The sequence below is a fragment of the Schistocerca serialis genome, chromosome 9, assembly GCF_023864345.2.
Source record: "Schistocerca serialis cubense isolate TAMUIC-IGC-003099 chromosome 9, iqSchSeri2.2, whole genome shotgun sequence".
Classification (NCBI taxonomy): Eukaryota; Metazoa; Arthropoda; class Insecta; order Orthoptera; family Acrididae; genus Schistocerca; species Schistocerca serialis.
Genome location: NC_064646.1, coordinates 293093179 through 293120922, shown reverse-complemented (window position 1 = coordinate 293120922; position 27744 = coordinate 293093179). Strand labels below are relative to the sequence as shown.

The window sequence follows — 27744 nt, the reverse complement described above, 5'->3', positions numbered from 1 at the left end:
GCATTATTTCTACATCCAGGATATTGAATAAGAAATCATCCAGGAATTACATCAACCCCTCTACAACCATATGTTCAAGACTTTGGAGCAAATTGTCTCAGACTGCTGTATCACCATCGCACACACGTGTACGTGTGTGTGTGTGTGTGTGTGTGTGTGTGTGTGTGTGTGTGTGTGTGTGGGCACAGTCCAATACAATGTGGCACACAGTGATCTGTACGCCAAAAATTGGAGGGTCCTCTTGCCGGAGCATGAAACCATGCATCATAGAGTTGTGGCCTATGTGAGGACGGAAGAGGAGGACCTTGTTCTGTTGATGTGGTTGGGAGGAGGTACACCATGGCCAAATTGTGGTTTTACTAAACACAGCTTATTCTTGGTCACTTCCAGCTACTCATTTCCCACCGGTACAGGACTCTGGCGCTCAACAGTGAAGTCATAGCGCACAGGGGGATGGCATACTGAAACACCTCAGTATCAAGACATGTCTCCTTGGCTGCTAGATCTGCCCTTTTATTCCCTGCAATTCCCATGTGTCCTGGTACCCACCAGAAAGACACCCCCATCCCCCGTGATTGTAGTTGGAGGAGGGCATTCTGGATAGCCTGGACTACTTTATCTGCTGGGTACAAAAGTTGCAGCGAGTGAAGGGCATTCAGAGAATCTAAACAGACAAATTTTGCACGGGAAGAACATTTCATCTGCTGCAGTGCCCGCAAGATCGGATATACTTCTGCATCAAAGACAGTAAAGGCTTGAGGCAGTTGGAACTTGAGGACACAATCTGGGAAAACAGAGCAACCACAAAATACCCCCGTTTCAACCCACCCGTAAAAAAAGCTACATAGTTGTGGTGCTCATATAAAATACCAGAAAACATTGCATTGAAAACTGGAGCAGGAGTGCAATCTCTACTGTACCACACCAAATCTAAAGTCACTCTGGGCCTCTCCCAGTAACCAGAACGGCAGACAATTAAAACCCTGGATTTGGGCTCGCACTTGCTCAACACCGAGTGACTCCAGCAGACATTGCATGCAGATTCCAAACAGCATTGTTGCTCATGGACAGCTGGAGAAAAGGAATCCCAGTGGTGGATGAGCAACAGTATGGTGTGCAGCTGAAGTCAGATCTGTGGGAAACTTACATGCCTGATGCACCATGACGAGCTGCCACCAGATGGTGAGTGGCGGTTCCCCAGCCTTAGCACAGAGGCTGGCTGTGGGACTGGTCCTACAAGCACCTGTGGTAAACAGAATCCCCTCATTGTGGACAGATGGTCAATGCTCTTCAAATAAGAAGGCCTCACCGAACCATACACCATGCACTCACTCTCCAGTCACGAACGCATGAGGGGACTCACCCTGTTCGTTCCCCAAGACCTGTGTCTAAGGCACTTTATGACGTTCAGTGCATTCAGGGTTCTGCCTTTCAGGTCCCTCAGGTGTGGCAAACATGATAATTTCAAGTCAAAAATGAGGCTCAGAAACCTCACTGGTTCCCTACACTGTAGGATGTTGTCCCTCATATGCAAGTATATTAAAGATACAACGAGAATGATTAAAATCAACACAAGTTGCAACTGACGGCTTGCTGTTGCTGCACTGGAGGAGGAACGGAAAACAGCAAAATCACCCACAAATAAAGAGAACTGTACAGGACTCATCTCTGTAGATGTGATACTGTTTATGGCTATGGCAAAGAGGATAACACTTATGAGGCTGCCCTTAGGGACACCACTCTCCTGCTCAAAATTACCCAAAAGCAAGTAACCTACTTGGATCCTAAAAAAACCACTGGGACAGGAAAGATCATATGAAAAAGGGAAGGTGGCCATGAAAATCCCATTGATGCAGTTGTGCAAGAATACAGTGTCTTCAAGTAGTATTGTATGCCTCACTGATATCAAAGAATATACCAATATAGTGGTGATTCTGTAGGAAAGACTGGTGGACAGTTGCTTCTAATAGGGTCAGGCTGTCAACAGTGGACTGAAACCTCTGGAATCCACATTGAGATCAACTAATGAGATGCCTGGCCTCTAACAATCAGATCAGATGACTGCAAACCATTCACTCCAGGGTCTTTCCTACACATCTCATTAAGGTGATACTCTGATAACTACTGGGACTGTGTGATCCTTTCGTGGTTTCAGGAGAGGAATCAAATGGTCTCTCTCCACAAGTTGTGGAAGTTACCTGTATGCAATGTAAGATTCAATCATTGGAGGAGGATTTTTTTTGATGCTACTGGCAAATGCCTAAGCATGCAGCACCATATTCAGCCATGACCAGCTGCAGTATCACAAGACTCGACAGGGCTGATTCCAACTTCCACAGGGCGAAAGGGTAGTTGTAAGTCTCAGAGTTGTTGTATCTGAAATCCAATTTCCCCTCTCTACAGATGCACAGTAGCAAAGAAATGCGAGATCCTGGCTGGCGTTGGCAGCGGTAGTTTGTGCAAAATTCTCTGCCAGCATCTGAGGAATGTCTCTGGGAGCTCTTTGAAGGTGTCTCTGTTTCAGCACTGCTGCTATTAGTAAACAACCACGTTTAGCAGAAATCATCCTAATGGCTACCCATACCTTCGTAGAACAACTGGAATGGGTGATGGAGTCCAGGAATGCTTGCCATGACCTTTTCCTGCTCTCCTTAATTATGTGTTGGTCCTTGCGACTTTAAAGACTATGAGGCCGTCTGCTGTATGGCTCACTTAAATTGTCAAAGAGCCACATGCCTGTCCTGGTTGGTTGAACGGCACTCATCCGTCCACCAAGGTATAGGTCGCCTCTTAAGACGGCCCGAGGACTTTGGGATGGACAAGTCAGCAGCATGATGCATCACTTGATGATGTGGTTCACCCATTTGTGCATGCAGCTGCAATGTTTGAACACAGCCAGCTGGCTGAACAGCATCCAGTTAGCCCTGATGACCATCTACAATGGTCAATTCACTTCAGGTAATGCCCCACCCAACAGGTGAACGCCGAGTGGTAAGTGTCACTGGAATGAAGATCGTCAATGACCTCCCACTGAACAGAATCTGTGAAGGTGGGAGAGCAGAAAGAGAGGTCAATGGCTGAGAATGATGCAGTAGCAGTGCAGAAATGTGTGTGAGCACCTAGATGCACAGCTCGTGAGACGGCACGAAACTCACCAAAACCTGACCTTGAGGGCAAGTAGAGGTGGAGTCCTGGAAAACATGATGGGCATTTAAGTTTCCCAATAGAAGAAATAGTCATGGTGGTTGTATCACAAGACCTCTGAGAACCTCAGAGTCTATTGTGTCTGGTGGAGGTAGATACAGTGAGCAAACAGAGACACCCATGAATTTCAACAGCAACTGCTTGCAGCTTAGTAGCCAGGGGTGACCAGAGGAATGTTGCGCATTATTGACAAACACAGAAACCCCTACCCCTTAGCTCTATCCCCAGTCAGGTCATCCTTTTGGTGAATGGTATAGCCCCGCAGCACAGGATTGTCCCTGGCTTTAAAATGTGTTTCTTGTAAACTTAGGCACAGGGGGCATTCCAAACTTAAGCACAGGGGGCATTCCACACTAGCAGTTTCAGCTCCTCTACATGGGTCCTGAACTCATTAACATTCCACTGTAAAATAGGCGCCATCCATCACAGGGGTTCCACTTCCACAGTCTTTCCACTGGGGAGGGGAGCCCATAATTGGTGGGGGCTCAGCCTTGAGGGGAGATGATTGCCCTTGTCTGACATCAAGCTCCATTAACTCTACCAAAGAGTCAAGAGAGATGTCATATAATATGACAGCAACATTGTCAAACTGTTTACTTCCTGGCTCTGTCATGGGGGGTGGGGGTGGGGGGTGGGGGACGCTTGGCCTCTGACTTTTTCGTCCTCGGTAGGCTTTAGAGCCACAACCAGGACAGCGGTAGTGGCAGCACTGGACAGTGGAGCAAATTGAACCTTAGGGGGAACAGGGAGCTCTGCAACATTAGCAACTACAAACTTTTCTGATTTTTTTGGGAAGGAAGTGTGGGCTGTAAAGAATCTGCAGCCGCTTAAGTATGCTGACAAATGCAGGTCTAGTGCTAATACTAGCTACCTCCGTTTGTGTAGTAGCACCAGTTTTCTGTACTGGTGTTTTAACAACTGACACAAAGGTGGTAACAACAGCTGGGGGCTGCATGGTCTTATAAATCATACTGGCCTCACCATAGGGGATCCATCATGTGGTTTTTATCTCCTGTATCTTCCATTCTTCAAGGAAGATGCGGCAGTCCCTCCTCCAGACAGGGGGAGCCCCAGAACAATTCAAACACTTTGGAAGAGATGGACATCAGACTCCTCCATGGACAGGCTTTCCAGATTTGCTGCAAGTGGTTTCTCCCTTACATCCAAGTGTGGTGTGCCAATATCGCTGGCATTCAAAACAGCACATGGGATTGGGGACACAGTCCGCACACTTAAGCGAAGAAAACCTGCCTCAATATATTCTGGGACTTTTAATAGCACAAATATGAGGATGAACGAGTCAGATTTAATCAGATTGCCTTCCATTCTTTTCATAATATTCTGCACCTCTACAATGCCTCCTTGCGTCTATTCAACTTCCAGGCCTTTTTTCGGGATTTCCACCAAGTCTCTGCAGGTCACAACACCTTTACTGTAGTTTAATTTGGCATGGAGCTCAGTCTCAATGGCATATTCCCCAAAGTTTTGGCCTTCTGTGGGTTTCTTACTTGTCAGGAACTTTATGTTTCCACCAACAGTGCCACATTTTGTAACCGCTTTACTGATTTTAAAGTACCTGCACTCCCCTCTACTGTTATACCAAGAAAAACACACTATGGCCGCAGTAGAGAACTGGCTACAAGAGCACTCTTATTTGACTGGATGCTAGTACCTACCAGTGGGCCACCCATTCCGCTGGGAGATGGGAGAAAAGACTTCGAAGGATCCATCTCGGTCCCAAGGGTTGCTAGGAAAATAAAAGTCCACCTAGACAGAGCCCCACATGCCCAGGCAAGCCTTGTACAACTGAGGTGTGGCAGGTTGCCCAGAGGTTGCCCGCTAACGACCGTTCCACCTCAACAGCTATGCGATCTTTGAGATTGAAGGTTTTTTATTGAGGTTTTTACCATCCTTGTGACCTGCAACATACTGTTGAAAACATCTCAGGTTTGTCGCCTTTAGAGAACCCATTGATATTTTGGCAAGAGGGAGACTTATCGTTTCAACACCCAAGTCAAGTACAGCTGCTGGAGAAAAAAAAAAAGTCAACACATGTCCATGCCCATGAAGTAATGCATTGGGATAGCAAATGCAATCAAATTTTGAACTGTCAGCAACTATTCCAGCACTTCATCACTGATAAATACCGTATTTACTCGAATCTAAGCCACACTCAAAAAATGAGACTCGAAATAAAGGAAAATAAAATTTCCCGAATCTAAACCGCACATGAAATTTGAGACTCGAAATTCGAGGGGAGAGAAAAGTTTTAGGCCGCACCTCCAAATGGAAAAAAAGTTGGTCCATTGTAATACGAGACACAATTTAGGACGAATGAATGACGATACAGCTACAGAAGTTTGGTTCGAGTCGTAAGCTTAGCAGTTAAGCTTTACCAGGTGGTGGTGGTGGTTAGCGTTTAACGTCCCGTCGACAACGAGGTCATTAGAGACGGAGCGCAAGCTTGGGTTAGGGAAGGATTGGGAAGGAAATCGGCCGTGCCCTTTGAAAGGAACCATCTCGGCATTCGCCTGAAACGATTTAGGGAAATCGCGGAAAACCTAAATCAGGATGGCCGGAGACGGGATTGAACCGTCGTCCTCCCGAATGCGAGTCCAGTGTGCTAACCACTGCGCCACCTCGCTCGGTCTTTACCAGGTAACCATTGCTATACGTCAGGTGCTCCGTCCGTATTTATACGGGTACCCTTCCTTTTTCACGTGCTTCGTCTGGTTTGAATCGATTGCTTATTTTGCTTTGACCTGATAAGTGCCGTTCTCTTTGTTATAGGTGTTTGGGTCACTCTACGCAGAAAATGCATTATTGTACTGTGTCGTGCATTGTTTGTCGCAATTTGATAGTGCGTGTTTACGGCCTGTTGCCGCTTGCGGCACGGCTTGCTTTTGTGCGCGCTACCAAAGCTTACAATTAAAAAAAAAAAAAGAGAGGAATTGTCTCTAACCGAAACAACGGCAAGAGACTGCTATTTGTTGTTACTTACACTGCTGCTTTCTTTGATAATGATCAACAAGAACCAAATAATAGACGGCGTATTATAGAATTTGTTCCGAACGAGAGTTAGCGAAAATTTTTCTCCGTTTGAAAATCTTTGCAGATGCCTCTTTAGTACATTACATGCTGCACAGATGTTGGTCATCTTAGATTCGTGCTTCATTTATGACTGTATCACTATTCAGCATAAGAATAATACGAATATAAACATGACATTATATGTATATTCTTCCACGTTTGCTGTTGTCTCACTCTAGTTTCGTACCTTATTACGCAGACAGGATTTAAATGAGATAGCAGCAAACACGAAAGAATACGCGGCATAATGTTTACATTCTTAAACCTTTTCTTTTAGTTTATTTACTGACGGATAGGTTTTGGCGCTAGTATTTATCTTTGTGCCTGCAAAGCATGCCTGTGTAGTGCTACATACAGTAGACGGCAGAAGTTAGTTGTGGCGGCACCTACCAACATTTTTCAGAACTTCCGCTTGCTTTGCACTCGATTCTAAGCCGCACGCGGTTTTTTTGGATTACAAAAACAAAAAAAAAGTGCGGCTTAGATTCGAGTAAATACTGTATGCCAAAACTGAGATGATAAGATTGCTGTTTATTTCCCATAATGAACTATGATTGTATTTGGATAAACATATCCATTTAAGAGGTGCAGTAATGACCACAGATAAAGTTGACAAGTGGGAACACTTATCTTGTTATCAAAATTCATCAGATGCCCATGTCATATGCATAAATATGCACAGGACACAATGACATGTGACAGAAAACATGGTTTATTTATAACATGAATTTGCAGTTCTTTCAGGTGTGAACTCAAAGAATAAAAACAATGTGCATTCATAAACATTATTGTCAGAGGTTCCTTTTGTCCAAGAACAAATAAAATTTGTAGGAGCCATCATCAAAAATTGGATGTTCAGTGCTGCCACTTGTTAGCTGTAAAGAACGAGTGGCAAAAGCAAAAAGTGGTACATTCACACAGCTTGATTTGGCTTCAGGAAAAATTAGACCAACTCATATACATGATGCCATCAATGCAGAGTTTCTTAATCCAGAAGAAGACCCGCAACACTCTATACAAGAATTATGAAATAATAGTTCATGGTGAATGTGGTGCCTTAAAGAGAGATTTGCCATGCATGTAAGACAACAAGTTGCCATAATGTCACCCTGAGACAATTCTTAAATGATTCCCAAACTGGCCAAGACAGCTTCCCAAAATACAAATGCCGATTGCTGTAACAGTTTGGATGCATGTCAAAGAGCAAGTAGTGAGGCCAAGAAGGAATGGAAATCGACAATCAATGGGCAGTTGTGTACAGTCTGCTTCAATACAGAATGTTACAGAAACAGATAAATGTCAAATGGTAGTTGCACAAAATATAAAATACACCTGCAAGAGTGTGAACAAGGGTACCAATGTGGCCACCTCTATAGGGACCAGGTATGATCCCCACAATGAAATAGTACAGCAAAACTTCTTGAAAGAATGAAACTGTGTGCTGTCCCAGGACTAATAGGAACGAAGCCATGAAGGACATCAACGAATAACAAATTGCAGAGAAAAAATACCCCACTCAGTATGGTGGTCAATAATTTCGAATGACACTGAAAAACTTAGCAAGCAATGTACACAGAGCATGATGGATATGAAGAATTCTGACAACACACACATCCAATCAGAGATTCCACAATTATTGCTTGGGGTTGAGACCAATTTATTTTAATTGCCTTTCAAAGTAACCAACTGCTGGTCTAGTCATCTGGAAATTGGAGTGTTTCATTTATTCTACTTCAAACACAAACTGAGCTTCACAATTGCTTTTACTCCATAGAAAAAGAGTGAATGTGCATGTTTTTCTGTAGGGGGGAGGGGGGGGGAGAAGGGATGCTGACAAGTTTTCTGCTGAGAGGATTTATTTATTATAATTTTAATATTGACTCATTCCACATTTCCACATCATAGTAAGTTGTTACAATTATGATCTGCACAACATTTAAATAACTAATGCACCTTTGAAGGCTGTATTTTCACATCTTGGTACACCAAAGGGGTTTATTAACAATAACAAGGCTAATTCCAAGCTGTTAATCATACTTGAATTAGTAAGATTTGCAGAAGAATGGTCTCCCGTAAAGAATTAGTCCAAAATTTATCAAATCAACAGGTCCATAAATGCTGATGTGTAAGAGCATGGAAACAGCACGCAACCATTCAGCCTCTAGCATTGTAAGTGCATTCCCATGTCAATTAAATCCCCCCCCCCCCCCCCCCCATCTGCTGTGAATACAGCTGGCCATACTCAGATGCAGCTTATCTATACCATGTTTGCCTCAGATTGCCACCAGGGTATTGATCAGTAGAGTATACGTACATGTCGTGTTATGAATGAAGTTATGTAAAGTAACTGAACTCCGGCTATGAGTACTGATCACTTGCTCACCCCTATGAGCCTACATCTTAGCATCACTCATCCAGGACCAGATCTTTTATAAAATGTCAGCAGTGGGATTCTTCAGTTCCCTTACTCATCACTGTTCCTGAAGAGAGAAGAAAACCTAGTCATCCACTGGGTGTAGCAGTGATTGGTATTATTCGCAGGAATCTGTGTGTGGCATCTGTAACTGGAACGAGTGCAAGACTGATGCAGACACCATTCTTCCATCAGACCACGTCTCTCTGATAATGCAGTGGAGTGAGTTGCAGCGCTAAAGGTAGGACTGCTGTAGATGCTGGCTTTGCTTGGTGTGCGTGCTAACTGCAATGCTGGCAAATTTTTTTAACAACTAGAGTAACAGAATAATCAGTCAGAATGGGTACACATTAAGGTGTGGATCTGCTGACTTGTTTTACTGCAATTACACTCAGAAATTCAACAATTAAAAGCAGATGAGATCGTGGGCCAAGTAAATAGTAGCTCTGGATATAACCGATGAAAGTACAATAGACTCAGCAACAGTTAAGAACTTTCCCTTGATCCCTACAGTTCCAGTCTTCTGTGGCACATCAGATGAGGATGGTTCAAATGGCTCTGAGCACTATGGAACTTAACGTCTGAGATCATCAGTCCCCTAGAACTTAGAACTACTTAAACCTAACTAACCTAAGGACATCACACACATCCATGCCCGAGGCAGGATTCGAACTTGTGACCGTAACGGTCGAACGGTTCCAGACTGTAGCGCCTAGAACCGCTCGGCCACCCCGGCCGGCCAGATGAGGATGCTAACGTGTTTTTTAGTAAACTGTAGAATGTAGCAAGTGACTTAGACTAAGTAACTGTGGCAAAACTGTGAAACAAAGATGATGCACTTTATTTTGTCATGTGGGTACCATGTGCAGTTGTGCAGTGGATATCATGAGGAATGTGCAGTATATCTCGTTTGCAAAGAGGACGGTGTATACAGGATGGTCAGCAAATTGTCGAATGGTGATTGTGTATTGCGTAAGCAATCAGGCGTTCGCTCTGTTGTATTTGTAGAGTGGTGCGGGGGTCCCCACTTCTGTGAGGAGGCTGTTGACAGGACTCGTGCAAAAGGCACCAGCAGCCAGATGGACTCCCATAATGACGAACAGGGACAAGTAGTTTCTGAATGGAAGGAGTCTCTGAGCAATAAACCTGACAGCCATAATCTAGTCTGGACAAAACCAGAGTGAGGTACAGATGGAGAAGAGTAGCACAGTCTGCACCTCAAGATGTGTGGGCCAGTGGGCAGAGAGCATTAAGCTTCCACATGCACGTAGTCTTGAGGTGGCGAACACTGAGCAGAAGCATCAGCTTTTTATCAAAAAGAAAGCCCAATAAATGGACCTCCGCTACAAAATCTAGGCACTCGTCACCTAAATAAAGTTCTGGATCAGGTTGTAGTCAAAAATGCATAACCCACATTTTGGAGGGAGAAAACTGAAGCCATAGGAAACGGCACACGCATAGGCCCGTCAGGTGGCACCTTGGAACTGGTGTTCAGCAGATACTACTGAGTGGCAGCTGCACCAGATGCAAAAACTGTCGACATACATTGCCAGAGGTTATAAGCCCAACAGAGGTGCCAACTTGAACCCGGAAGAACCAGATGGATAAAAACTTGTGAATAAAAATCTGAAGGTGGCCACAAAATCCCCAGTCATGGGGGTAACTAAAATGTGATGACACCAAACTGTGTCGTATGCCCCATGTAGGCCAAAGAAGACTGCAATAAGGTGTTAGCAGTTAGTAAATGCCCACTGGATTGCTGTTTCCAATATGAGTAAATGGTCAGTTGCAGATTGTCCTTCCCTGTAGCTTCACTGATAGGGGGCAAAAGGCTCCAAGATCTGATCCATCAATTATATCCAGAGCTGCTATTTACTTGGCCCACGATCTCGTACATTGTGCATCTGCTTTTAATTGCTGAAGATTTGAGTGCCCAACATAATCAGAAACTAACTATCCTCTCAAGTAGTTTACAAAGCACGTTGGTCAGGCTAATCAGGCAGTAGCTATCAAGCAACACTAAATTCTTCCCAGGCTTAAGGATGAAGATAAGTTTTTTTTTTTTTTTTTTTTTTTTTTTTTTTTTTTTTTTTTTTTTTTTTTTTTTTGTGGTTTTCGGGCGCACAACTTCAATGGTCATTAGCGCCCTGACTACTCTAAAAATGCACTGCGAGGCACAAGTTGACAACAACAACTAAAAGGGAAAACACAATAAAAGACAGACTGACAGGCATAGGATTAAAAAACATCATCAAATGTCCTTAGCGAGGTGTGTCAAATTGATAAAACAAAGAACACGAGCAGCTGCTCGTGGGTCATCCGCTAAAATGGCATCGAAAGTATTAGGCAGGTTAAGATCGAGGCGCAGTGTGTTAAGATCAGGACAGGACATTAAAATGTGTCTAACCGTCAGCAAGTGCCCACATGGGCAGAACGGCGCCGGCGCAGCCGTCAGCAGATGGCGATGGCTGAACCGGCAGTGTCCAATTCTTAACCTTGCTAAAACGACCTCCTCCCGCCGAGAAGGGCGTGAGGAGGACGTCCAAGCCACGGGAAGAGGTTTTAAGGCCCGAAGCTTGTTGTCGGTAAGTGCAGCCCAATCGGCATGCCACAGCGACACAACGCGCCGACAAATGACCCTGCTAAAATCGGACGAAGGGACACAACAAGAAGCTGTCCGAGGCTGGAGGACCGCAGCCTTGGCCGCGGCATCTGCAGCTTCGTTCCCAGGGATACCGACATGGCCAGGAACCCACATAAAGCTAACCGGCGTACCGACGTCCACCAGCTGCTGAAGAGAGCGTTGGATCCGGTGTACGAAAGGGTGAACCGGGTACGGATCACTGAGGCTCTGGATGGCGCTCAGGGAATCTGAGCAGATGACATAAGCAGAATGTCGGTGGCGGCAGATGTAAAGAACAGCCTGGTAGAGGGCAAAGAGCTCAGCTGTGAAGACCGAACAATGGCCATGGAGCCGGTATTGGAAACTTTGTGCCCCGACAATAAAGGAACACCCGACCCCTTCATTGGTTTTAGAGCCATCTGTATAAATGAAGGTCATGTTGTTGAACTTCGAACGAAGTTCCAAAAAACGGGAGTGGTAGACCGAACCGGGGGTGACCTCTTTTGGGAGCGAGCTGAGGTCGAGGTGAACGCGGACCTGAGCCTGGAGCCAAGGTGGCGTGCGGCTCTCGCCCACTCGAAAGGTTGCAGGGAGTGAAAAATGAAGGTGTTGAAGGAGGCGACGAAAGCGAACTCCAGGGGGTAGCAAGGCAGAGACATACAACCCGTATTGAAGGTCAAGAGAGTCGTCAAAAAAGGAACGATATGACGGATGGTCGGGCATTGACAGTAGCCGACAGGCATACCGACAAAGCAGTATATCGCGCCGGTAGGTGAGTGGCAATTCGCCAGCGTCAGCATGAAGACTCTCTACGGGACTGGTATAAAATGCTCCGATCGCAAGTCGTAAACCCCGATGTTGTATGGAGTTGAGGCGGCGTAAGATGGATGGCCGTGCAGAGGAGTATACGAAGCTCCCATAATCCAGCTTGGAGCGGACGATCGACCGATATAGACGAAGTAGGACGGTTCGATCCGCTCCCCACGACATACCACTGAGAACACGGAGGACATTTAAAGAACGGGTACAACGGGCGGCCAAATATGACACATGTGGAGACCAGCTAAGTTTCCTGTCAAAGGTAAGGCCTAAAAATTTGATTGTCTCCACGAGTGGGAGAGCGACGGGACCGAGTCGTAAGGACGGTGGGAGAAACTCTTTGTAGCGCCAGAAGTTAATACAGACCGTCTTCTCCGCAGAAAAACGGAAGCCATTGGCGACACTCCAGGAGTAAAGACGGTCAAGAGAACGCTGAAGACAGTGCTCCAGGACACGTGTACACTGCGCGCTGCAATAGATGGTAAAATCGTCCACGAAAAGGGAGCCTGATACATCAGCTGGGAGGCAATCCATTATTGGATTGATCGCGATGGCGAAGAGAGCGACGCTCAAAACTGAGCCCTGTGGCACCCCATTCTCCTGGCGAAAGGTGTCGGACAGGACAGAACCCACACGTACCCGAAACTGTCGATCCATTAAAAAGGAATGAATAAAAAGAGGGAGGCGACCGCGAAAGCCCCATGTATGCATGGTGCGGAGAATGCCCGCCCTCCAACAGGTGTCGTAAGCCTTCTCCAAATCAAAGAACACAGCCGCGGTCGGGCGCTTCCGCAAGAAGTTATTCATAATGAAGGTCGACAAGGTAACCAGATGGTCAACAGCAGAGCGGCGCCTTCGAAATCCACATTGTACATTGGTAAGTAGGCGTCGAGACTCGAGCAGCCAAACCAATCGAGAGTTAACCATTCGCTCCATCACTTTACAGACACAGCTGGTAAGCGAGATAGGTCGATAACTGGAAGGCAAGTGCTTGTCCTTCCCCGGCTTAGGAATCGGGACAACAATAGACTCGCGCCAGCATGCGGGAACATGTCCCTCAATCCAGATGCGATTGTATGTACGAAGAAGAAAACCTTTACCCGCAGGAGAAAGGTTCTTCAGCATCTGAATATGAATAGAATCAGGCCCTGGAGCGGAGGACCGTGATCGGCCAAGTGCGGTTTCGAGTTCCCGCATGGTGAATGGGGCATTATAACTTTCACAATTCGAGGAGCGGAAGTCAGGTGGCCTAGCCTCCTCTGCCTGTTTGCGGGGGAGGAAGGCAGGGTGGTAATGAGCGGAGCTCGAAACCTCGGCGAAAAAGCGGCCGAAGGCATGGGAGACAGCCTCAGGGGCCACAAGGACTTCATTCGCGACCTTCAAGCCAGAAACTGGGGAGTGGACCTTAGTGCCAGATAGCCGGCGCAGGCTACCCCAGACAACAGAAGAAGGAGTAGAACTGTTGAAGGTGCTTGTGAAAGCAGCCCAGCTGGCTTTCTTGCTTTCTTTAATAATACGACGACACTGAGCACGTAATCGTTTATAATTAATACAATTCGCCACTGTAGGGTGGCGCTTAAAGGTGCGTAAAGCACGTCGACGAGCACGTAAAGCGTCTCTACATGCTGCGGTCCACCAGGGGACCGGTACGCGACGTGGAGAAGAAGTAGGGTGAGGGATGGAATATTCAGCAGCAGCGAGAATGACTTCCGTGAGGTGTGCGACCTGACGATCGCAGCTTGTAAAGGTTTGATCCTGAAAGGTCGCCCTGGAAGAGAAGAGCCCCCAGTCTGCCTTGGAGATGGTCCAATTAGAGAAGCACGGAGATGGGGTATGCTGCAGGAGATGGATAACACACGGGAAGTGGTCGCTCGAATATGTATCAGAAAGTGCGTACCACTCAAACCGGCGTGCAAGTTGGGGAGTACATATAGAGAGGTCTAAATGGGAATAGGTGTGAGATGTGTCCGAAAGAAAAGTAGGGGCGCCAGTATTGAGGCAGACAAGATCGAGCTGGTTGAAAAGGTCTGCTAACAAGGAGCCCCTCGGGCAGGATGCTGGAGAGCCCCAAAGGGGATGGTGGGCATTGAAGTCTCCAGTTAACAAAAATGGTGCAGGTAGCTGAGCAATAAGTTGCATCACGTCTGCCCTGGTAACGGCAGATGACGATGGAGTGTAAACGGTACAAAAGGAAAACGTAAAAGTGGGGAGAGTAATGCGGATGGCAACTGCCTGCAGGCCGGTGTGCAACGTGATGGGATCGTAGTAAATATCATCCCGGACCAGCAACATAACCCCTCCATGAGCTGGGATACCTACCACAGGGGGTAGGTCAAAACGCACAGAGGTGTAGTGTGCCAAGGCAATTTGATCGCATGGGCGTAGCTTCGTTTCCTGGAGGGCTACGACAAGCGGACGGTGCAAGCGGAGCAGCAACTTCAAGTCCTCTCGGTTGGAGCGAATGCTGCGAATATTCCAGTGAATAAGTGCCATCGTAAGAAAAGAAAGATGAGAGAAGTGGTCACCTCGAAGGCCGCTTAGGGCCTGGCTTCGAGCGAGCACTGCCGCCGCTATCAGTAGGCGGACAGTCATCGTCCATTGGGTCTATAGGGTCATCGGCCATCTCGGGAGGATGGCCGAGAGGGGGAGCTTCCTCCGCCAGTGAACGGCCAGATGTACGGCGACCAGCGGTGCGGCCAGGCGAAACGGATGACGGCCTGGGGCGGCAGCCGCTGGGTGGCGCAAGAGAAGAAATGCGCCGTGGCGGGGAAGGAGAACTGTGCTTCCTATGCGCCTTTTTGGAAGGACGTGTAGTGGAAGTACCGGTCGAAGGCTGTGAGGTCGAGGTACGGAGGAAGTCTGCACGGGATGGTTCCTTCTTGAAGGCCCGTGCATCTGACTTCGGTGTCTTCGTTTTAGCAGAAGCTGAAGAAGGTGCTCGTGTCTGTGGGGTGATGGGAGGAAGAGGAGACGTCGACCGCGCGATCTTAGCACTGGCCGAACGGACGACCGTGGTGCTGAAGGTCAGATCGCATGTCTGGGTTGCTACCTCCCGGGTAGTCCGAGGAGAGGCGAGGACAGTACTGTATTTCCCCGCTGGGAGCAGCGTGGGCTTCCTACTAGCCAATAGCTTGCGAGCAGCCGAGGTGGACACTTTCTCTTTGACCCGAATTTCCTGGATACAGCGTTCTTCCTTATAGACAGGACAGTCGCGGGAGGATGCTGCATGGTCACCCTGACAGTTCACACAACGAGGAGACGGAGGTGGACAGTCACCCTCATGGGCATCCCTGCCACAGGTGACACATTTAGCCGCATTGGAACAAGACTGTCGAGTGTGATTGAAACGCTGACACTGGTAGCAGCGCGTAGGTGTCGGGATATATGGGCGAACAGAAAGAACCTCGTAGCCCGCCTTGATGCGCGATGGCAGCTTAACACTATCGAAGGTCAAGAAAATTGTCCGGGTCGGTACAAGGTCATTGTTGACCTTTTTCATGACCCTATGGACAGCCGTCACGCCCTGCTCAGCGAGGAATGATTGAAGCTCCTCGTCAGTCAATCCGTCGAGGGAGCCAGTATAGACCACACCACGAGACGAATTCAAAGTTCAGTGGGCCTCCACCCGGACAGGGAAAGTGTACAGGAGGGTGGCCCGAAGCAGTTTTTGTGCCTGAAAGGCATTCTCAGTTTCCAGTAATAAGGTGCCGTTACGCAACCTGGTACAGGATTTGACAGATCCGGCGATGGCATCTACGCCCTTCTGAATAACGAAAGGGTTGACAGAGGAAAAATCCTTTCCGTCCTCAGTTCGAGAAACTACGAGGAACTGTGGGGCAGGCGGTAGTACTTTTGTCACTGTTGGCTGGTCACGTTTCCGTTTTTGGGTCGAAGTCGAAAGAGATGGAGTAGAATCCATTGCGGAGGAATCCCCCATGATTGCCAGCGTCTCCAATGGCGCGCTCCTTCCTTGTGGGGACCCTCTCAGAGGGCACTCCCGCCTTAGGTGAATGTTTACACCTCAGGTCACACCTCCCGAGAAACAGACGGAGGGACCAATCGGCATGGTCAGAAGGTATCAGCTCAGGCAATCACCCCTCCCCGGGCCTGGCCTTTACCAGGGGGTACGCGCGTGCCTTACATGTCTACCCAGGGCGGGGACTTACGCGTTACCCCGTCACCGGCTACGCGTGCGAACGCGTGGGTCGGCCTTCAGGCACGCACAGGGAGGAAGGAAGAAGAGGAAAAAGAAGAGAGAGAGGGAGAAAGAGGACAGACTGTCTCAAACGCCGAGGCGGAGACCAGAGAAGGCAAGGAGAAGAAGGCAATGAGAAAGCAAGGGGAAGAAGGCAATAAGAAGGCAAGGAGAAGAAGGCAATGAGAAGGCAAGGAGAAAAAGGCAATGAGAAGGCAAGGAGAAAAAGGCAATGAGAAGGCAAGGAGAAGGCAAGGGAAAGAGTAAGGAAGACAGTGAGGTGGAGAAGAGCAAAGAAAGGAACCAACAAAAGGAAGGAAGAAACGAGAAGTGAAAAACCAAAAGGACCACGATGATAGGTCGTGGAACCGTCCGTCTCCGGACGCAGGCGCTAACTACCCCCGTGAGGGGGATGGACTCCTTTTAGTCGCCTCTTACGACAGGCAGGAATACCGCGGGCCTATTCTAATCCCCGGACCCGCAGGGGGAGATGAAGATAAGTGTGCCACCTCACTATTGCAAGGGCAAGACACCTGTGAGCCAGACGCAGTTGAAGACCCTGAGTAGATGTTGCCTTCGGATAACATCCAAGCATTGGATCATATGGTTGTGGGTGGGATCCAGAGCTGGGGCCATGTCCTGTGAAGAGGTAAGAGCCTGCACAAATTCCCATTCAGTGAAGGGGTCATTATGGGCTTCAGCCTGGTGGGGGTTGAAACAGAGGGGGGTTCTTCAACCCATCATTTCTACCAGAGAAAGGTAGCAGGATAGGAAGAAGTCGCTGATGCAGTCGCAAAGTGTGTCACAATAAGCAAAGGATCAGTACACACAGCACCCTGTAGGATAAGACTCTTGACAGCTGATTGTCACTGGTGCTCCAGAAGGCTATGGAGCTTGGACCAAACCTAGAATGAAGATGCGTAGTCTTTTTACTCTGCTTAGCCAGCCTTAGGGAAGGAGATGCTTAAAAACTATAAGGTTGGTCTGTGAAGGGTGTTGTTTAAATCATTGTAGTACCTGTCAATGGCCATGGATCACGACTGCAATGTCCTTGTTCCACCATGGTACTGGTCGACAACGAGGGGGACTTGTGGATATGGGGATAACAGTACCAATAGCATGAAGAATTGTGTCCGACAACTTGAACAACCGCATCAATGCAATCAGAGAGAGAGAGAGAGAGAGAGAGAGAGAGAGAGAGAGAGAAGTTAAATCTCACAGCAAATATATATAAAGGTCCGTTGGCTCTGCGGAATGCCCAATGTGGGGGCCTGTCTGCTTGGTATTGGCAGGAGAATGATAGAATCACCGGGAAGTGATCACTGTCACGAGGGTCATTATGGGGTGACCAATGTAGGGAAGCAACAAGAGCAGGGAAGGACATCGTGAGATCAATATCAGAAATGGTGCCATGAGTGGCACTGAAATTGGTAGGAGAACCGTAATTTAGAGCACACAAATCTAAGTCTGTAATAAGTTTGCCAGTTACAAGATCCCTACCCATCAAATTGGCACTCCCCCAAAAGGGGTAGTGGGCACTAAAGTTCCCAAGGAGGAGATACCGGGGTGGGAGTTGCTGTATTAAGGTAGGCAGGTCAACATAAGGAAGTGGCCAACCTGGAGGGAGATAGGCATTGCACATGGTGATTGCAGGGATTGTTCACACTCATGCCACTATTGCTTCTAGGTTGGCATGACATCGGTGCAAACTGATGTGCAGACCCCTCAAGATGCTATTCCAGGGCCTGCACAGTTCTGATAATATGCACAATAACTATGAAAAGATTGGGTGTGGTCACCACGGAAGCACGTTTTGTGAAGAGCAAGACAGAATGCAGAATAATAGGAAAGATGGTGCTGTATTTCCAGTAAGGACGATAATATGTGTTGCATTTCCACTGGGTAGGCATGCAACGAGAATCCGTGTTAGACATAAAGAAGTCGAGGGGAGGTCATGTCACATCGTCGGTGGTCGTCACTGAGTAGGATGTCCGCCTCTGTAGCACAGCGGTAGTGTTACCGCCTACCACGCAAGGGGGCCCGGGTTCGATTCCCGACAGGGGACTGGGTGTTGTGTGTCCATCATCACTTTCATCATCTCTAACATGCAATTCGCCGAAGTGGCGTCAACTACAAAGACTTGCAATACATCAACCGAATGCCAAAGGGGATATCCCAGCCAATAAATGCCACACGATCATTGCTTTTAACTGAGTAGGATGGCATGCCATCCATAAATAAGATGTCAGACTCAGGTTGGCGGGGAGCCCCATCACTGGTGGGTGCCAAAGAAGGGGATCACTTCTTCGGCCAGCGACAGGCAGCAGCACCCGGAGGGGAGAGCGTGGGATCCACAGGCTTCTCCCTAGAAAGCCAGAATAAAAGTGCTTGTATCAGTGCGGTCTTTTTGACATTTCTGCAGTCATCAAGCAAAGTGAACGCCACGTCGCTCCAGATTAGCCGGAGATCCTCATCAGTTTGCACGACAAGGTCTCAATGAAAAATCTCTTCCTCAACTATATTCTAGGAATGGTGAGGGGTAACAGACACTGGGAAATTGCCAAGACAATCACAAGCACAAAGAGCTGCTGATTTGGCATCAGGAGCAGCTTTCATCAACAGAGAGCCCGACCGCATCTTACTGAGACACTCCACAAAAAACAACAGCTTTGTGGCAGTGAATGTGTTCCCATCCATACTATTACAGACCAGGTAGGGGGAAAGTGTTTCATTCCAAGGTGGTGAGTCTGGGTCTCCTGCCAGGGTAGGAAAGAATCATACAAAGCAGAAGCATTCAATGATCCACTACCACTTGAAGAGAGAGCTGTTAGAGAATGGCCAGATTTTTGCGGCTTGATATGCTTCATGTGCCACGCACCCATCCTAATACCAAACACTCCAATCAGGGGCTCTCCCCATTGGTGCCACCCAGCCACAGCAAAGGCTGCCTGGCATAGCAGCCATTGCCAGGAGCTCCGATGCTACAGGATGACTAGCAATCACTCCTTGGCATACACGGGGAGGCAACAGATCAGGTATCAGTAGCATGATCCTTGTGGTGTCAGGATACTCAGCCAGATGGACACATAACAGCCCCACAATGCCGACTGGCTACATGTGCTGGTGACCTAGCAATGGGGAGGGGGACTACGGCAGGGAAAGGAGAGGGGAAGAATGGGGAAGAGAGGAATCCACACCCACAGCATAGTCACCAGGGAAGGCATTCTTCCCCAAATGGCTCACACCAAAAACATAAAATTTAGAAGTGGGGGTCAAACTCCAAGGGGGGATCGAAATGCCAAAAAGGATGAAAGAGAACAGTCACGAGAAAGAAAATTGCAAGGAATATAGGAAACTATGTGGATAGCCAATTCAGAACAATCAGAGAGAGGAATGAGGTGGTAGTAGGGAAGGAGTGAGGGGCACGGTGAAGGAAATGCACCGACGGAAGGAGGAATGGGCTGTAATAGCTCGTGGCCGCAAGTGTGCCATGCATAAACTCGTGAAATAACTATGAGCCCCCAGGGAAGGGAGGGCGGGAAGGGGGGGGGGGAGCAGTCAATAGAGGGGCTATAATTTCTTTGATGTGGAGGCATTTCGTTAAGGAAGAAAGTAAGTGGCAACCAAGCTGTGCTGTTAAAGGGTTAAATAGCAATTGCGTGCACAATTATGGAAAAGTTGTGATTAACTTTGTGATATGACAAGATGAATATGCAGCTGAAATGCAAGCAATAAGGAGCAAAGAAGTGCTACGAAGATATATTGGGATTATATTTCCTCGCAGCTAACCAAACTCAGATCAATGTAGGAGAAAGAGAAATCCAGTTTGGTCACAACAATTACAGCTGCTATGGGAACTCTGAAGGTCAGACTCAAAGGAATGTGAGTGCAGCAGAGGTAATGCGCAAACCGCGTAACAATACACTGTTCCGAGTCATTGTACTGGGTGATCAAAAAGTCAGAATAAATTTGAAAACTTAATAAACCACAGAATAATGTAGATAGAGAGGTAAAAATTGACACACATGCTTGGAATGACATGGGGTTTTATTAAGGAAAAAGAAAGTATTGCTAGACGTGTGAAAGATCTCTTTCGCGGGTCGTTTGGTGATGATCGTGTGCTCAGCCGCCACTTTCATCATCATGCTTGGCCTCCCAAATCACCAGACCTCAGTCCGTGCGATTATTGGCTTTGGGGTTACCTGAAGTTGCAAGTGTATCGTGATCGACCGTTATCTCTAAGGATGCTGAAAGACAACATCCAATGCCAATGCCTCACCATAACTCCGGACATGCTTTACAGTGCTGTTCACAACATTATTCATTGACTACAGCTATTGTTGAGGAATGATGGTGGACATATTGAGCATTTCCTGTAAAGAACATCATCTTTGATTTGTCTTACTTTGTTATGCTAATTATTGCTATTCTGATCAGATGAAGCGCCATCTGTCGGCCATTTTTTGAACGTTTGTTTTTTTTTTTCTAATAAAACCCCATGTCATTCCAAGCACGTGTGCCAATTTTTACCTCTCTATTTACATTATTCTGTGATTTATTGAGTTTTCAAATTTATACTGACTTTTTGATCACCCGGTACATTTCACTGAACGTGAGTGCAATGGAAAGGACTGTATGAAGTCCTCTAAATCATCTCCCCAGGTACATTATAAGTCCAATTGCCGTTTCGCTCTGTTCTAGTGCATGAGAACCATGTAAACCGTATTTCAACTACTAGAGATCAAAAATGAGCTCTGTATACTCATTTTAAACTCGCCAGCAAGTTCTGTGATGTCATCTCCATGTGCCTGTAGACTCTACTCTTTAGTCTCTGCTGCAGCCCCCTCATCATCCGAGTCTGCTGTTGGCTAGAAGTGGACTCTACTCACTTAGAAAGGAGATCGAGTAAATCAGTTCCTATGTATACCTATGAACTCATCGTATTCCCACTACATATGCAATCAATTTGAAAGAAATTTTCACCATTAAACTGTAAATTACTACTCATTTATTTCACATAGTTATGATTTCAGCTTTACAGCCATTCTCAAGAGCAAATTCAAATGTCACAAAACATTTGGCCTGTGTAAATTACAGAAGCAAGTTATATACCAACATAATGACTGATCAGTTTGCAATGAATATTGTTCTGTTTTATACATACATATAAATAAAACTTTTTTGAAGTCTGTCGTAAATTTATTTTCGTATTAAATAGTTATTCAGAGAATGTCTAACAATTACGTTGACGTATACATACTTTTGAGGTGTTACAGAGTCTGTAACTACAGTACCAGAAGCACAATATGCAGATGAAGTGCAATCTCAAAAAGGTGATCAATTATTAAAATAAATTACAAAACTTAATGATAAGCTATACAACTAGCTGATAGCCCATACACAAGTTGCCATGACCAAATGAATATGGAAACAGCACTTTTTTGTTGCAGAAACGTAACAGTGACATTGCTCTGTGTCCAGTGTTTGTTTCGACACAGCGCGTCTATTTTCTCATGGTGGAGGAGGAAAACAGAAATATGAAACTTTGTACATTTTTTGTCTGCAGTACAGACTGTAGCACGAAATTTATTCCATACATCACTCCTCCTCTAATGGAGCATGTTTGCAACTGTTTACTTTGCATGAATTAAATTTTGTCTTACACCTTACACAGCTCACAAAATACAGCTTCCTTAAAGGCCACCTGATTCTGACGATCTGTCATTTCACCTCATCAATGCTACTTCAGAGCAGGATGATGTTTGGTTTGTGGGGCACTCAACTGCGCTGTCATCAGCGCCCGTGCAAAATCCCAACCTTTGCTCAGTCCAATCTCGCCATTTTGATGACTGATGAGGAAATCATGAGGACTACACAAACACCCATTCATCTCGAGGCACGTGAAAATCCCTGACCCCGCTGGGAATCGAGCCTGGGACTCCGTGCTCGGGAAGCCAGAATGCGACCGCGAGACCACGAGCTGCGGACTGTAGAGCAGGAGCAAGATCTAGCCTTACACTCCAACACTGCCAGTCCCATTAACTTGTATCTTCTAAAACCTAGTAATTTATTAGATTAGATTCAGTTTTCATTCCACAGACCAAAAAGTGAGATGATTCTTGTGGGTATGGAACAAATCAGAAAATCTAACAAAAAAGAAGCAAAACATCTGAATACAACAACACTGCCCTGATCACTTATCAGGAGATTGTCAAAATAGGTGAATACATTAAACTGGAACTGCTTATATTTACAGAATTAATACAATGTCAGAATGAAACATAGTTATGCACTTTTAATAAATTTATCACACACAAAATGCCTAATCTTGACTTGTGACCAAGTACTGTAAAAACTGAAATCTAACAGACATTTTTACTTAAGCTGGCCTAACAGTTCCTGTTCAGATATTTCTCTATAGAGTAGGAGGAGTTGCTTATCAAAAAGTCTTTCACACACTGTTGAAACTGTACTTTATCTGAAGCCGTTTTTAATGGTTGCTCACAATTTATTGAAAATGTGTGTTCCTCAATATTGGATCCCTTTTTGGACAAGGTCTTTATTTAGATCGTTCTTATTCTACGTATTGATGCTATGTATTGAGCTGTTGGTTGCAAATAGAGGTACATTACTTGCAACAAATTTCATTAAAATATGCTGAGAAGCAGTGGTTATCATACAAAGTTCCTTGAACAGGTTTCTACTTGATACTCTTGAATTTGCACAGCAAATGAGTCTTTTTACACGTTTCTGTACACTGAAAACTTTTGCTCAGTTCGACAAGTTACCCCAGAACATATAACAAGTGACAAAATAGATTGAAAGAAAGCAGAGTATGTAGGGCCTAAGTGTCTTTATAATTATATCGCCTGGATCTGACCTCATTCTCACTGCAAATACAGAGTTGTTTAGGCAGTTTGGCAATTCTGTGTGTGTTATACCCTTCCAAACTGAATTTATTAGCCAGTTGTAATTCCAGAAATTTGTCACTGTCAAACTCTTCGATTTGCATGTCTTCATACGTTATACACATGGTGGAAAGATATCTCTTACAAGTTCTTTTCAAAGTTTGATAATGGTGAATTAGCTTCAAATCATTTATTAATGTCAGTGGAAATTTGTTTAGCAGCCATTTCTAAATCTGTATTTGCCTTGTTACGTATTGCAATGTTTGTATCATCTGCAAACAAAAGAAACTTAGCATCTGGCAGTGTAACAGATGTGAGCTCAATGTACACAAGAAAAAGCAACAGACCCAAGATGGAACCTTGAGAAACACCATGTGTGATTAATTCCCAGTCATGTATTTTGCAGCGACACCCTTTGTTCCCAGTAGTTAGGTAGGACTAATCCTGTTTCAGTACTGCTGGTGACATGATATTCTAATTTCCTTAAGAGTATGCTGTGATTCACACAGTCAAAGGCTTTTGACAGATCGCAGAAAATACCAGTAGTCTCCAATTTATTATTTAATGAATTAACTACATTTTCACTGCACGTGTAAATAGCTTTCTATATATCAGGACCTTTATAAGAAACCCAAACTGTAACTTCGACCATATATTATCTGCAGCCACATGCTTTAGGAGATGCTTGAACACAACTTATTCAAATATTTTTGAAAAAGGCAGCCAAAGTGAAATTATTTGATAGTTTGATGGTATCCCTTTATACCCATCCTGTAACGAGTTTTAACTTCAGCATTTTAGCCAGTCCAGAAATGTTCCGCTGATAACAGATTACACAAATAACTTAAGACGGAACTCAACTCACATGAGCACTCTTTGATTAACTTCATTGATAAGCTACAATCATCACTAGAATACTTCGTCTTTAAGGATCTTACGATGGATGCTACTTCTTTGGGAGACGTGAGTGTGATTTCCATTTTACTGAAGTTACTGTTTACCAAACCACATGATCCCAAGTTGTCAGTAACAGAAACAAAGTACCTGTTTAAGAGGTTTGGAACACTACAGGCACTTATTACTGATGCCTCATTTATTTTTAGGGCTATCTGTTTCTCTTTCTTTTTAGCCTCACCTGTCTGTCTTCACTGTGTTCCACATAGTTTTTATTTTGTTGCCTGATGTAATTACTTATCTTTCAAAACTAAAATTATATTAAATAAGGCTAGGTTTTGATTTTTATGAGCCTGTTATGTGATAATAAAACAGGTTTTATGTATGGCAAAAATTACAATTGTTTATAAAACCTGTTCAACCTAAAAGTGGAAGATCTCCTTTTCAGGGAATGTAGAACTATATGGTACTAATCAACATTTAAAAAAAAAATGGATTGGCTTTTTTTAAATTGTCTATAAACTATAAAAAAAGTTCCTAACATTATAGTATAAGAACTTTCACAGATAAGTCCAAATAGAGGATTTCTTTGTAAAGCAATTATCTTTCGAATTATAAAAGTATCTGTAACTGTTCCAGAAATACATGATTATAAATTTCTTTCCAAAAATCACATCTTCAAAATGTCATGCGCAAAGTCATCTTTGGAGGGCTTCATCTCTAAACAGATTTTTTTTTTTTTTTGAGAAAACAAAAAAATACGCGTCCCTTACTTGGTCCATCACTTTAACATACACTAGATTCAATAACATCGGGGGCTATGAAGGTAAGATTTCTTTCCTAGCTTGCCTCAATTGATACGGACTATGCCAACAGAAAATAATATATTTTACTAGTCACAGTTTGGGTTCTGATACAGAGAAAGCTCTCTGCACTCACAGTGAGAATGTACTTAATTAATTAGATAATAAATTAGAGGCTACTGGCATTTTCTGTGACTTGTCAAAAGCCTTTGACCGTGTGAATCACAGCATTCTCTTAAGTAAATTAGAATATTATGGTGTTATCAGCAATGCTGTGAAATGGTCCGAGTATCATCTAACTAAAGGGAAACAAGGGGTGTCGTCGTGAAAACACATTATTGGGAATTAATCACACGTGGTGTTTCTCAAGGTTCCATCTTAGGTCTGTTGCTGTTACTTGTGTACATTAATGAGGTGTCATCTAAAAATGGTTCAAATGGCTCTGAGCACTATGGGACTCAACTGCTGTGGTCATCAGTCCCCTAGAACTTAGAACTACTTAAACCTAACTAACCTAAGGACATCACACACATCCATGCCCGAGGCAGGATTCGAACCTGCGACCGTAGCAGTCGCACGGTTCCGGACTGCGCGCCTACAGGTGTCATCTGTTATAATGCCAGATGCTAAGTTTATTTTGTTTGCAGATGATACAAACATTACAATAAGAAGCAAATCAAGTACATATTTCGAAATAGCTGATAATCAAACTTTCACAATTTATGTATTAAAAATATTTGCAGTTCACGGTTGACTATTAAACAGAGCAGCATGTCCAATTGCAGTGACTGCTTTATATTCAGTAATACAACCAGAATTTTAACAGTGACATTAGTTCTGTAAACTAATCTTACCCATTTGGCTTGTCCCTGTAATTCCACTGAAGCTCCCCAAGTCATTTTCACTAGTTCCAGCAGCAGGACCAGCACTAGTATTCTCTCCTGGTTGGTTAGTGTTCTCATCCATCTCATTCTCTTGCATCGGACCAGGTACAGGTGTCTCTCCATTTTTCAAACAATTATGTATATAGGCTGCCTTCCACTTGGCATACTTGCGATTCTGTGTCGCTTCATCAGTTAATTCTCCAAATGTTGTCAGTACGTCATACAAGACTCCTGCGGTGTAGAAGGCTTTCACCACATTCCTAAAAATGTAAGTGTGTTCCAAATGTAGTACATTTAGCAACAAACAATTTTAACAACATTAAATACTAAGGTTGTGCCCGTAGTTGACGTTTCTCTTATGTACACAACGCGTTCTTTCACAAACAAAACAATGGACGATCATAACTTGATTTCGTTTTCTGTCAGTATCTGAGCACTGAACAGCTTAGGATAAGTTCAAGCGAATCCCTAAGTCCAACACCTCAGTGTTTCCATAACTTTAAACACATGATCACTTGTGACATCCCAAAGCGAAACTCCAGAATGTAAATATATTCCAAATCTTACTTGCCGAAATTAGCAGCTCTGTCCTGACTGTCAGCATATAAAAATAGTTTGAGGGCATAATTTTCGATGTGTGCTTGTGCTGCGACGTCGTTTGTCACTGCTTCATTATCTGATAACGATTTCTTCTGTGTTTCCAGCCAGTCCATAATAGATGTAAGCAACGCCTTTGCTTCATCCGATTTGCGATCTATTTTTAATCCTAGCTGCAAAGCGAACAGGCGACCTAGAACATTTTACATTATCCCAGTATTCTGTCACTATACACCCATAAAACTTCAGCAAGCCAGAAGCAAACTTAACTTACACCAGTAACTGATTACTGGATCGCGCTGATCGTGTTCAGCAGCCGCCTTTAGATAATGCTGCAACGACTTCAGTGAAGCTGGACACGGAGGAAATTGTACAGACATTTCAAAACAGAACTTTTATACAGTATTTATTTCATCCAATAACAACCTCATACAACACCCAATAACTACATAGTACATTCCACAGAGGCACCTGATATGTCAAATTCCAGCAAAGATAATCGTAAAGAGCTAGTTGTGTTTCCAGAGGGAGAAGCGGCAAAATCACATTTCCTGAATACCACTTTAGAAAAAGTCAACTTTTAATTATATGCCGTTGACTAATAGAAGTAGTTTCCACAAACAATGAGGGACATGAGAAGAAAGTTGACTATTTAAAGCCGATTCACACTAGGCAATGCAAAGGAACTGACTGTGAGGCGACGCCACCATCCAATTGTGAAGGGTTCACACTAGACGAAGCATCAACACGATGTCATTTCATTTTATTAGTGCGGCACCGAACGATGAAAGTGAGGTTATGAGATTCCGTACGTGAAATCAATATTCACAAAGCTTATTTTTGGCCAAAGCAAACTTCATACAGGATGTTCTTAATCAGTTTTGTACGGTAAACTGCAGATAAGTGAAACAACTTTTAAAGCATCGACAATTACTTGCTAACGAAAACAAGGTCAATTCACGCTTGCCGTCGCGTCACATCACGTCAAGTCAAAACATTCCACAATGTATTTCAAATAGCGTCATTCACATTGGCTGTCACATCAAGACACCGTCAAGGTTTCTCTGGAACAAAGTTTTGATGGCTGAAGTCATTGTCAAGTGACCACCAAGCTCATTTCCAACCAATACACAACCATCCTTCCTATTCCGTTTTGTCGTGTTTTTGTTACTGTAGAGCAGTGTTTTTCAATTTGTGGGTCGCCACCTCCTGAGGAGTCGCAAACCTTGCTCAGGGGGTCGCAGTCGCAGGAGAAAGCAGTTGCAGCATCGCTGGTAACGTATGTTTCATGACGAGCATCTTCCATGTTATAAA

General features: G+C 45.0%; 1 protein-coding gene across 2 annotated transcripts in view; it reads right to left on the bottom strand.

Annotated features, from left to right (window-relative positions):
• The window catches only part of LOC126418873 (vacuolar protein sorting-associated protein VTA1 homolog), a 70125-nt gene extending 43211 nt beyond the window's left edge, over positions 1-26914 (bottom strand). Inside the window, exons 1-3 of one of the 2 annotated variants that reach the window (XM_050085872.1) lie at positions 26705-26914; positions 26401-26623; positions 25804-26093 (exon numbers count right to left, since the gene is read on the bottom strand). In XM_050085872.1, coding sequence (XP_049941829.1) covers positions 25804-26093; positions 26401-26623; positions 26705-26810 — 619 coding nt within the window. In that variant the 5' untranslated portion in view covers positions 26811-26914. The remainder of the gene's footprint in view (positions 1-25803; positions 26094-26400; positions 26624-26704) is intronic. The other variant, XM_050085873.1, reaches the window with a different exon arrangement.
• Positions 26915-27744: the final 830 nt, after the last annotated feature.